General features: G+C 33.0%; 1 protein-coding gene across 1 annotated transcript; it reads right to left on the bottom strand.

The window, feature by feature from the left end:
- Positions 1 to 2,039: 2,039 nt before the first annotated feature.
- Positions 2,040 to 7,241, bottom strand: LOC133817888 (serine carboxypeptidase-like 25). The gene is made up of 8 exons (XM_062250511.1): positions 6,799 to 7,241; positions 5,588 to 5,791; positions 5,122 to 5,297; positions 4,703 to 4,999; positions 4,463 to 4,599; positions 3,919 to 4,014; positions 3,666 to 3,771; positions 2,040 to 2,480 (listed from the first exon to the last, which is right to left on the bottom strand). The coding sequence occupies exons 1-8, from the start codon at positions 7,100 to 7,102 to the stop codon at positions 2,340 to 2,342; spliced, it is 1,461 nt and encodes a 486-aa protein (XP_062106495.1). The 5' UTR covers positions 7,103 to 7,241; the 3' UTR covers positions 2,040 to 2,339.
- Between the last annotated feature and the right edge of the window lie 6,394 nt (positions 7,242 to 13,635).

Raw genomic sequence — 13,635 nt, 5'->3', positions numbered from 1 at the left:
AATAATTAATGCTATAATATTTAACTTTGGGTGACTTAATAATTCTTCATTATTATAATGTTTGACTAATAGGATTTTCCATTATTATGGACATCCAGATAATGTATATAATATTTATAATTTATTTTTAGCTAGAGTTGCTATTCGTTTAGCTCCTTTAATTGTGGGTTGTTAATGACAAAAAAATCTAGGAACAACTTAAATCAATAAATAATTAGTGATTATTTTTTAAAAAATCAAGTATGATATAAGGTAAATATAAGATTATTTTGTCATTAATCATATATTATTTTCTTTATTATATATATTTGTAATTATGTTCATTCCCTTCAATATAGTTATTAATCGTTGCTAAGTTTCAAAACAAGATACTAATGGTAACTGGTGCTGAGGTGCACATTGTTGATGGCTTATTTTGCTTCAGCGGTATCAGAATTATCTAGGGATGTCTTTTGGATTCTCTTCTTTTTCAACTCAAGAAGGTTGGAATCTGGTGTCCATAGCTTCTAGAAGTTTTTGAGCTCTTTTCAATGGGTCTGGTGTCATCCTTCAGTTTTCACTTGTAGGCTTTGAAGTTTTGGAGTTATAGGCCATGCTTTTTAGAGTTTGTTGGGCAAGCCTCAATGGATGTTGATGTTAGATATTCATAGAGCATCTTATCAATAGTTTCGCATACATCTTAGAACACAATAAACAATTAAAGAATATAGAAAACATACATGATTCAGCCATGGAGAAAACGTGAATTGTTAGTGCAATACTAACCAATTAAGTGTTCATCCCTAGGACTTCTATTTATGAATCATGTTATCAGACTACAGAATAACGATGAGACTATTCATATATATAGAGTTTGGGAGGGGACTTAGCTTATATTAACCTAGTTGGACTGGACCTCCTTATCAAAGACTTCAGTTAACTAGAAAACCCACACTTCTGCCTCAACTAGACTACTATAGATACTAAGCCCATAAACAAGAGATCACTAAAATTAAATGAGCTAGATCTACAACTATTTATCAACTCATATTTTATAAAACATGAAAAATAAATAATGTAAGCCCAAATAAAAGTCTAATAGTTAATGCTCTTTTGTTGATTGGTTAAAGGTTTGAGTGGTGTCCATTCTTTATTTATTTATATTTTATTTCTTCTTCTTCTTCTTCTTCTTCTTCTATATTTTGTTTTGTGTAAGTAGTTTTATTTCCTAGAGTTAGCTTTGTGTAAGGTCAGTATTTGTGTTTTATCACCCATCGTCTTTATTTCAACCCCTAACTTTATTTTCCTGATTATTAAGGGGTTTCTTTTTTACCTTATTTTGATGAGCATTGCTATATAAGGCACCATTATGCCCAACACTATTAAATTTTACCAATAACAACATGGCAAGGGTGTTTGGCACTGGTATACCTTACCAATATTCTTTTTTATGGATCCGTTGATCCACCATTTTATCAAATCTAAGAAAGGCAGGTTCATCATTCATCTATTTATGCTTGTGGGGGATATAGTCTGGCTTATACGCTTGAATATTTTTTTTCTGTAAATAATTTGATTAGCCTTGGTGGGTCATCTCTTCCTGAGATTTATAATTGTTCTTTTTTGACCTGTATTCGGCATTATTTTGTTTAACCATTTAATGAAGTTTTTATTTCTCTTAAAAGATAATAATAGCAAATCAATTCCAGTTTAATTACTTACTCTATATATTCTTTTTTTTAAATTTACCCACTTTTTTGTTAGTTTATAAAAATACCATATTTTTAACACAAGTTTTGTCTATTGCCAATATTGCTGCATGTTAATAGATGGGTGTTTTCTAAGCAGTCTTAAAAAAGAAGAAACAATTTCAGGACCACTACTTTTCACTTTCTCTCAAGTACTTTTCCCTTCCTGTCAACTGTTTTTACTTTATGCTATCTTCCACTTATGAAGTGCAATATAAAAGGTCCAAAGTCAAAATATATAGAAAGTTGTTTTTACCCAACTTTGCCTTTTTCCACTAGAGATATTAATTAGCAAGTGCAATGCAAGTGAACTACTTGTAAAGATTGGACAAAAACTCAAATAAATGGATGCATATAAACATATTTATGTGTGTAAAAGTTGCTGCAAACAAAACCCTTCTTGCTTAATTCAAATATTGATGGCCTTTTCTATTACACAACTCTAGATGATCATCTCTTCCACATTTCACTTCTGCTCTTCTTCTCTCTATTTCCCTACTTATATATAAATAACAATTGATCAATTAATTAGTTCAGAAGAAATTAATTAATTAGTAATGAAATGTTTGAATTTTCTTCATTAATTAATAGTTTGGTTTGGTTTTACTACAACTACTTGGGAAGGGGTTTCCCTTCAATAAATGATCTAAAAAGCTGAAGAGCTGCTCTTGGCTTGAAAAGTGGAACTTCATGGCCAGCTCCTCTCACAGTTGCAAATGTCAACCCTTCATATACTTCTGTCCACCCTCCCACCTTTAAAAATAAAACCAAAATAGTAAATAATATATAGATACATCATTATAATATCTAATGGATTATTATAATTTTATTATTGCCATTAAAATAGCCACTTATATCTATAGTAGATACAAATATCGTTTAATCCACATTTGTTTAGTTTTATTTATAAAATTTATTAATTATTTTTATTAAATTTATATATATAATATGAAAACTTTTTTAAATGATAATTTTTTTAATAAAAATTAAGATTATATATTATATATATTATTATAATAATATTTAAATTTATATTAATACAAGTATTAAATATCTATATTTGAATTCATATTAATATATTTAATAAAAAATTAGGATTGTATAATATTATCATAATAATATTCTTTAACATTTAAATTATATTAATATAATTATTATACATATAATCTTATATTAAATATTATTATAATATTTAAATTTATATTAATATAATTAATAAATATTTATTTTTAATTAATTTTAAAGATATATTCTATTAAATATTTAAAATATTCCATTAAAATTAACCTAACAAATCCTGAACACTAAAAATTTTTGTTATCTTTTTATAATTTGTGTTTAATGTTTTGTGGATTAGATCGTCAATTCATAAATATATATGTATATGGTCTTACTAGCTAGCTACGAGATATTCGATGATTATATTGGGTTGAATTATTATGATTTTGATTTTTGGTTTCATTTGGACACACGTGGGCTTGCATTGCTTAATAATGACCACTAAGTTAACGTTATTATAATATCAAAATCAGATTAATCAACTCCTAAAATTGATTTGGTATTACCTAGCAATTCTGAATAGCTAGCGATTATACGTATATATAACTTATGCAAATAAAAACAAACTAGCAAACGTGGAATTACGTGATATATATATAAAAAGAATATTATACGAATAATAATAATATGGACAGAGCTGAGTAGGGTATAGGTTGGCGTTTGGTTAATGTTGACTAAAACTACCCAATAGTGATCGATCATTAATTATATTGAAAAATCACACGTCTAAACCTAGCTTCATTCCAGAACATGCAAGCAAGCACTAACTGATCATCATCATAACATTTTTCTAATTAGTTAAATAATGCCAAAAAATCAATAATCGAAGAGATAAAGTTCATTTTTAATAATATGCATATATTTAATTTGTTTACTGACCTGCTTCTTGACATACCAAGGGTACCATGGAATTTTGGTAGATAATTTGAGTCGTGCTAGGGAGAACCTTGTGGCTGTAACTGGCACCACTGAATCCACGTCCCCACTGCAATTAATAATAACAATAATTTTGGGTCAAACACAACTTTAATTACAAATTTGTTTTGTCATGAACTCGATTTGATGTTTTTTTTATATATATAATATATTTATTATTATATATGTATTGGTTTACACTATAATGTATAATTACCTGAATACCCAAACTCTCAAACCAGCAGCTATCATTTCTTTGTAAATAGGAAGAACAGACACTTCGGTGTCGTTCCAATTCCTATTCAAAACCTCACTATACACACATAATTCATAAAACAAACTTAAAATTAGCAAAAAAAAATTAATTATGAAAAACGACATAAAATAAAATGATCTTGTTTCTCATTATTATTTTTTCAAACAAAATCAGCTTGACTTTATTACATTTAAATTATCATATGTATTAAGGTCCCTTATAAATATTGGACTACTAAAATTAACCCAAAATTGAGATTTCAAATTATAATAAGGCTACTAACAACCCAAAAAAAAAAAAATGGTACCGACACTGAAATTAATACTATATAATAATTTAATATCTGTAATGCTTGGAATTTTAATACAATTTTGTAAAGTACATTATTTGACTACATTTTCCTGCAAAAATGAGTGTTAAACGAAAAACACAAGTGTCATATAATATTTCCAAATTTAATTACAATGTATAGATTCAGATTGAGCACAAGGTACGTGAAACTAACCTGCAAGCAGTCCATTTATAAGGAATTCTTGTAAAGTTAGCATGAAGTGCCCTCTGCACATCAGGCCTGTTGTAGTAAATTTCAGCATACTTCTCCGTACAGGGATCGTAGCCAGATAACTCCCGCCGAAACTTAATCTTATATATTATATATAAAAAACTTAATTAATTAAATGTATAATCATGATATGCATGATGAATCATGACTATTATTAATTCATGTATGTAATTAATCACGTACGGAATGATGAGGTCGATGAGGCAAACGCATAGTGGATTGGCGAGTGGTGGTGGCGGTGGCGGTGCCGTCGGAGTTATTACAAGGCGGAGCATAAATGTTGTACTGGTCAATGTTACCAAACTCCTTATCCATGGCGTAACTATACAAAGATTCACACTCGTCTGTCTCCTTTTGTCGGCGAAAGTCACACGTGTTGATCAACTGTTTGTAGGTTTTATCAGATATCATCGCATGGCTCCACCAATATGTCACTGTCCCTACGTTATCATAGTAGTTGTCTGTCACTGCATTCCCCACCTGCATTGCATTTGCATGTACCAAATAACATATCTCTTATATATCAACTATAATGTATATATATATATAGATTATCAATTAGCTAGTGTATAACATTTTCTATAGATAAATGTGTTACATACCATGATTCCTCTAAGATTAATTGGGTGCTTGGACTGTTTGTTGTGCACCATAATTTCTCTAGCTAATTGAGGCACATAATGACCGGCGTAGCTTTCTCCGGTCAGATATACTTCTCTCCCCTTATATCGTGGAAATCGTTCCAGCCATCGGATAAGGAATTGTAGTGAGTCCTTTGCTGATTAATTAATTAATATTGTGATCATCACAACACTATTAGCAATGTATAACATACATACACATATCTTAACTAAGTAATATTATATTAGAACTTAATTATAATGATTGAAAAGTGTGCCTATGAATAATTTATTTGGTATAAAGAAAGCACAGGTAAGCAATACTTCCTCCAATTAGAATAACATGATTACGTTTAAGCATTCATTATATACATATAATGATTGTGCTATGTATACTTTTAGTAATGATATAATAATGTTATTAAGTACTAAGTAACAAAGTACGTACCGGTGCGGCGGTCGCCGGAGTCGAAGAGATCGGAGGAGCGGTTGCTGTAAGAGAAGCCAACGCCGGCCGGAGTTTCCAAGAACAAGAGGTTGGCCACGGTGTTCCATGAAAACTTGTTTAGGTTCAGTCCTGAGGCAGTTTTGTTTATTCTAAATGGCCCTATTTCCTCAGATGCACCATATGCCACAGATGAGCAACCCGGTCCTAATTAAACAACATAAATTAAAACAAGAATTTTTAATTATCTACTTTTTATTAACTATTTGAAGCGATCAAAAAATAAAATAAATCTTCATAACATATGTCTACAAGTGAAAATTATATTAATAGAAATTTGGTTTTGGTTACTAGCTAGCATTCAAGAATATTAGTCAATACAACATATTGTACTGTGCTTATATCATGCTTTAATTGTTAACTGAATTGCAAAAGGTGTGTTTTGGTTTATAATTATGTGCATTTACTAATTTCTCCTTATATCATCTCTGTATATATGTACACAAATTATGATGATAGTAATTATTTGGCTGTGTGATTTCTTGATTAATAACAACCATATAGTAGTTAGCTAGGTCATCAATACTCGTGTAGTACTCAATATAAATATATCATGGTAGGCCACATGGATGTGGCTCTACTTTTTTGTTTTTCTTCTTTTCTCTGACCCCTACTTTTTCTACACTTTTATTCTGTTTTTTCTATTCTTGCAGTAAAATTTATACTCTTCTAAATTGCAAATAAAAAAAAAGATATAGAAATAGAGAGAGAAAAATTCAAAATTCGAATTCAATAGAACAGTAAAGAAAATTAAACAAATAAGAAAAGAAAAAAAAACCCAGAAAATAACTGATATTTATTGTCGTTTCAAAAATAGTTAACGGATAGATGAATTTTGCATTGATGATCCATAGTTAATTAGGTCAACAACCCTGTCTTTTTAAAGCACCAGTACCCTATCAATAGTCCAAAAAACTGAAATAATTATATATATATAATCACATCACTAAAAGGCAATAAAACAGTGAGAAAAGGTAATTATCTTTGACTTCTCGAAACCACCCTACCTATCTTATTATAACAGTGCAAAGATGATCACGGTGAACTTAATTATATATGTATTATCACAAAAATAAATTAAAAATATATATATGCTTTCTTATAGTTATAATTATTATTCAAAACACTCTAAATTTTAATGTGTTTCTTGTTACCTCCATTGAGCCAAATCACGAGAGGTTTAGACAAGGGTTTATGAACAGCCTCAGTGAGCCAGTAAAAGAGTGCTCTACCAGCCACTCGATTAACGGTCACATACCCTGAAAACTGCTCAAAATTGACCTTTGGCTGACCAGGAAGGGCCTTAATTCGATCAGCTTCTTCTTCTTCTTCTTCATTTTCGTCTTCTTTTCCTTTCTTTGGTAATCCATGACTACTGGCCCAAACTGGTGTCCCAAACAGCAAAAAGCTGACCAAACAAACGGCCAAGATCTGCACTAACACTACTCTTTCTGCCATTACTAAGCTAGCTCTAGCCCTTAATTAAGAAGAAGAAGAAGAGAATAGAAATAAACAAAGAAAGAAAGAGAAGTGTCTTTCTTCCTAGTTGTGTGTGGGTGTGTGTGATGGGAAGTAACGAGTGTATTATTCAGTATTGGAATAAATAGGAGAGAGAGTTGTGAAATGTCATCACTACTATTCAGTACATAATTTGGATTTTGGCACCTCCCAAATTAAAATTTGCCAAATTGAGGAGCCTTGACTTGTGATATGACAATACTACCCCGTGATCATATTAATTAATGATTTCTGAGAAGATGAGCCAGAGTGATATTTTAGTGCAAGAGAAGTGTGTGCCTTTTATTTTGGGCAAACATTATAATAATCTCCAAAATTAAAATATGTTGGATGTGATATTTATTTGTATTGATAACAATATAGGATATTAGGCAGGCTAGAGTGGTCTTCACCATTTCTAGTGTAGCTAGAAAGGGGTGGTCTTAATTGGTATTAAAAATAGAGGCAATGGGATCACATGCCATCCGCGTGCCCATGAGACAATGTCCCTTTAATCCTCCATTAATTCCTCTTGTATTCAAATAGTAGACTTTGACTATCTTTTCCTTTATTGGCTTTATTATCCTCTCCTGTCTCCCAATATTTATTTTTATTATTTGTCCAAATCCTTTTTGTTTCTCTTTGATTTTCTTTCTGTTATTATTAGATATAATAATTTACCTTAATTGAAAATATAAATATGACAATTGTGTGTCATCTTTTTATATATATATATATATATTTATGGTGGTTGAGAACATATTTAATTTTGGATGATTATAACTATACATATTTATATATATATATATGTGTAGTATATATTGATCTTAATCTGCGATTTCTGGCCATTATTGTTTATGGGAAAGAGGGCATTGGACAGGTATGTATCCAAAAAGTAGCTAGGATGCTAACCTGGGATTTTTTTAATTCTTGAAATTGAAATGGGTATTCAATGTCAATTGTCAAATGATAGCTTGCTGTAATCATTTATATATATATTTAGATTCTTATACATGGTACTCAGTTAAAGTCTTACCGGTAGGATTTTCAGTATTTTTCGACCCATGAATAGTTTTCGGCGCGATTTATTTTATGATCGTGTATATTGTAGCTATTTAGAGCATCCTACAAATTTTCAGAAAATTCCAAATAGTTTACAGTACCGAAAACTAGGTTCAAATGTGTTGTTTTACACATGCAAAAAAAAATTAGTCACGCGTGCAACAACATGTTTGAACCTAATTTTCGGTACTGTAAACTATTCGGAATTTTCTGAAAATTTGCAGAATGCTCTAAATAACTACACTATACATAGTCATAAAAAAAAATCGTACTGAAAACTATTCACGGGTTGTAAACACTGATAGGCTTAAAATGAAGTCTTATAGAGAATTCCCTCGTATATTTATATATCAATAAGTTAATATTATATGTGGCATATATATACCGACTTTTCCAGCACTGATATTGTTATTATATATGAATTAATGAATTAGCTTGAAGGATAATTTGAAATCATACCCTTAATACTAAGTTGTTTAATTATACTTATTCCACATTGCCCGCATTTGAGATTTTCACATCTCAAAAACTTGGAACATGTAAGACTACCCTACCCATTTAATATGTACCCTTAATTTTATGTGTACACATATATATATATATATGTGTGATATGATAGTAAATATAAATTTAAATTTACTTAGAGCATCTCCAATAAAGTATCAAAAAATTGGTACAATGTTATATTTAGCACATATTATTAAAATTATAATTCTAATGGTGTTTCAAAAAATGTGTTAAATTTGTCACATATTAAAAATTGTGATAAATATAACATAAGTTAAATTTAGTACATTAATAAATACTACATTTTTATTTATCATATTAATATTACTTACTATAATTTAGTAATTGACAATTAATGATTAATTGTATATTATTTTTTATTTTTTTAATAACAAATTTTTTAAAATACATAATTTAAACAATAAAAAAAATTATTTTTTGGCATATTCTTAGTAAGTATTAAATGAATTATTAATTTTTTCTAAATTTATCACAAAATTTAAATCTTTCATTTAAAATAGATACAGTGTAGCTTTATATACATGTGTATGTATATAAGGGGTTATCCCTTGACGTGCACGCGAAGAGAGCAGGTGTTTTGATTGGTTTACAAAAATAGTTAGGTGTGTGTGTGAGGGAGTGGCCAAATGGCGATGATAGCCATGATGACGGCCCCTCTCTTGGACTTGCACAGCCTATATACCTTACCTTCTCTAAATCTCTTACAAATAAAAGCTATAGCGCATGACCATGACCTTGCCTGCAGCCCTCCGACATCACTATTTTGTTCATTACTACTCAAACTTATCTCACTGTTCATGATAACCATCATTCTGCATTTTTCATGCATCTCTCCAATCATCATAAATGGGGCATGTGTCAAAATAGTTTCTCTCTCTCTTCTCTACAAAGTAACATTTATGAGTACTTTTGATACCATATTTGGAAGATTATTTTACAAAAGAATACTAAAATCTATTTTGTAAAATGGCATTACAAATATGAGTTATTTCATCATCAATAATTACTGTTTTATTACTTATACACACTCTAGTTTGAAAAATAGATTCAAAATAGAGTGTAGCAAATGAGAAATGCTAAGTGTGGTGCCTAATGTAACATGTCAGTCTTGAGGACATGTTACAAGCTAGATTGGCACTTGATTGGTACTTAGTTAGATGCGTACGCGAGGATGCAAGTTGGTGAGCATGTTGATGCCTAGTTTGTATGGCAGTGACATTTTCGTAAATATCTTCTATATTGCTCGGAAATGGACGGAACTTGGTAGTTCCCATATTGAAGGGGAAATTAACGCAATGGTAAGATCAGATTAGGGATATTCGAAGAATTGGCGAGCTGAGAGTCAAATATGTCTCCCAAGCAAAAATCATATATGTTCCTAGTAGAACTAAAAGCTTGGAAGGCTCTTTGTACGGGGAGCACCTAGTGTCAGCTCTCCACCACCCCCTGGTACAAGTGCGTCAAGTGAGCTACTGTAACGTCCTCCTAATCCAGGACCATTACACTGTGTAGTTTAAATACTGCTTAACTCGCTAAATGAGTCATTTGAGTTTAGGTCGTGTATAATGCTTAACTAACCACATGTTTAGTTACTAAAAATTTCGGTCAAAAGTCAACCATTTTACTAAAAGCGTTTAACTTCCATACATGGGATCCCATCGTAGTTTAAAATGATTACAAACCCCAAAACGAATACAAAAGCTGACCTAGGCAGCAAAATCAGGGTCCAACCCTAGTTCCAACTGATAGCCTCAGCCGTGGCGGACGAGCAGGGCGCATATGTACACGCCGCCCTTGAAGCTCTCCAACTTATGGCTGGTCTAGCTTTTTCTTTCCTTTAACTGAACTATTTAGCACCTGTGAGCCAAGGCTTAGCATGAAAACATAAACATGCTTAGAAGCAATACATTATCATATCACATAATCACAACTAGCATGTCAGCAGCAATAATGTAATTGCCTCAAATTTCCTAATAAGGTTTAGGACCTTGATTAGGAGGCCGGGGGGACCATATTTGATTTATTATGTTATTAATTGATTATATGCATGTGTTGTGTGAATTATATTATTATATGATGATAAATGCATGCATATGAGTCCACATTTTATTATAAGGGCATTTTGGTAATTTGGCCCGTTGAGGGCATAATGTGTATTTTGGTGCATGTTTGTGATTAATTGATAAGGCCACATTACAATGTGGATTTTTTCGAGCCATTCGGCATGAGACGATCTTGAATGCAAAGTAGCAGTTTAGTCATAACGGGATTAAGTTCGGGGATCGGGGTGAGTCTCAGGGTGATTTTAATGATTAGAGCGTTGTCGGGAATTAAAGGGTAACATAATATGGATTATTGGTGTTTGCGAATTTTGGATAATAACGGGAATTGGAGGGTGTTAATTATGATTAACGAAATAGGTGCGAAAGGACGATTGTGCCCTTGGTGGCTGTTAAGGTTTATTGTAGACTTGAGGGCATTTAGGTCTTTTCACCCTTAAGGATTTATATCAGCCCTTTAAGTTTAGAAAGCGGTAGAAAAACAGAGCCTCACTTCTCTTCTCTCCCGATGGTCATTTCTCTCCCATTTCTCTTTGGATTTTCAAGCATGTTTGAGGAATCAAGCTAAGGAACCAAGCTTTGCCAAGCTAGGGTTGTGTTCTACCATTGAAGAGGGTGCTAAGTTGAGATTGAGGTGAGTTTTTAGCCATTAAAAATCTTGTTCTTTCTCTATTTTTCTAGTTGAGTTTTAGCTGGTTTTTGAGTTGGAAAGTTGGGAATTGATGGGAGTTTTGGCTAGGTTTCTTGGGGTTGTGATGCCTAGGACATGTGGGGTTGTTTTTTGGGTTTATTTGGCACTTAATTTGATGTTTGGAAGCATTGGAATCAAGTTGGGAATGGAGGAGTCATAGGGGAGAAGTTCAGGGGCACTTCAGGCTGGGTGTAGCACTGTAGCGCCCACAAAGGGGCGCTACAACGCTACCCAGGGATGCTTGGGGCGGTTTTGGTTCTGAGAAGAGCGCTGGGGCGCTACCCTATTTCATCTTAATCCCGTTTTGTGTGTTTTTAAGGGTTTTCGGCTCGGGGTTTCAATCCTTAAGGCCCAAGATTGAATCTACTCATCGTGTGGGTACATTTCGGGGTCCCGAGAGTGGGGTTTGGGTCAAGATCCTATTATATTTGATTTTCATTAATGGAGGTTATATTTGGTTATGACTAGGTGACTGCTAAAGGATTAAAAGGTCGATCGTTCTCAAGGGTGGTTCTTGTTCTAATTCTCGCTCGAACTAGAGGTAAGAAAACTGCACCATGTATATGACATGCATGGTTATTGTTAACGCATGTCGAGTGTTTAAATGTGATGCATGTGATACACGAGAAACATGTGAATAGGGCATGCCATGGATATTGAATATGAGATTGATCAGAGCTTGAGTCTCTGTGTTTATGCATGATCCTAGTTATGCTAGCAATTGTTAAGTAAGCATGTTGAATGCCTTGTATTCGGATATTTATATGCTTGGTAGCATTGCTTGTGTATGGCACTGACTATTCAAAATCGGCACTGGTCGCGTTTTACTGACCTGGGAGTTAGAAATGGCATGAGCGTCATGAACGCAGAGCTGATAAAAGATTAGATCTAATCGATATCAGCGTTGAATGACTCTAGGAGCATTAATGCTGGACCGACCCGAAGGTCAATGAAAATTATAAGCGCTTGACTAGTCTAGGACTAGTAACTCAGGGCCAGAGCCAAAGGCCTAGGTGATTGTTTTGTCACATGGCTAAGGGAGAGGAATCCCATGTTAGTGACCCTGTGGTCACTCAACAGGTTTATGTTGGTGACTGTTTCACCAGATACCTACCTTGTTTAAGCTAGTGAAAGGATCACTTATTTGTAAAGCCCCGGTGACCCTATCGTCACATGGATAATGGGAACGGAACCCACCTTAGAGACTTTTACAACTGTCACTCTTCTATTTAGGGCTATAAGCCCAGTATGGTTACCGCAACCACCAGTGTTAAATCACTTATCTGATTAGGATTGACTTGATAGTCATCCACTCAGGAGGACAGGATTCCTTATCCTGGATACCCATCATTACGTGAACTTATTTGCCTACATGAATAGGGCTGTATTTTCTAGGCATGCGCCTTATGATTTGATGACATATTATTACTGATCATAAGCATATTAAGTTTTCTTGCTGATCTTCGGCTCACGGGTGCTATGTGGTTCAGGTAAAGGAAAAAGAAAGCTGGACCATCCATGAGTTGGAGAGCTTAGGTGGCGATGTGTACATATGCGGCTGCTCGACCGCCACGATCGAGGGTTGAAAGAGGAACTAGGGTTAAACCCTGTTTTGCCGCTTAGATCGGCTCGTTGTAAATATTTTCTTGTAATAGACCTTTAAATTATATTTTTGGGATCCCAATGTATACAGTAAATGTTCTAATGAAATGTTACATCTTAACCAAAAAATTTAATCCCTAAACCGCTAATCATACTTAGTTACACGATTTTGGCCAAATGACTCGATTAGCGAGTTTAGCACTGTTTATAAGGCACACCGTAACGGTCCCTGGAGTTTAGGGTGTTACAAATAACCCTACTCATGCATGTAGTTAAGTCATATAAGTGAGTATAGAGTCACACTAGGGCTTTAGTGCCCATTAACAGACTAAGCGCTGGTCCATATGATCTAGCCTAACTAGGAGCACATAATACGCTTGACCGATCTACTGGTCGGGGAAAACTTAGCGTTGAGTGCGCTAGATCACCTCCAAAGCTTGTTATACAGAGGACAGGGCAGAGGGCCCCAAGGTGACTCATTAGTCCCATTTCCTAGGACGTTGAGCCAATATGTTTCCATAATCATTTATTTGAACTTGCCTGCATGCATG

The sequence above is a fragment of the Humulus lupulus genome, chromosome 2 (genome assembly GCF_963169125.1).
Source record: "Humulus lupulus chromosome 2, drHumLupu1.1, whole genome shotgun sequence".
NCBI lineage: Eukaryota > Viridiplantae > Streptophyta > Magnoliopsida > Rosales > Cannabaceae > Humulus > Humulus lupulus.
This window is presented reverse-complemented; position numbering and strand designations above follow the sequence as displayed.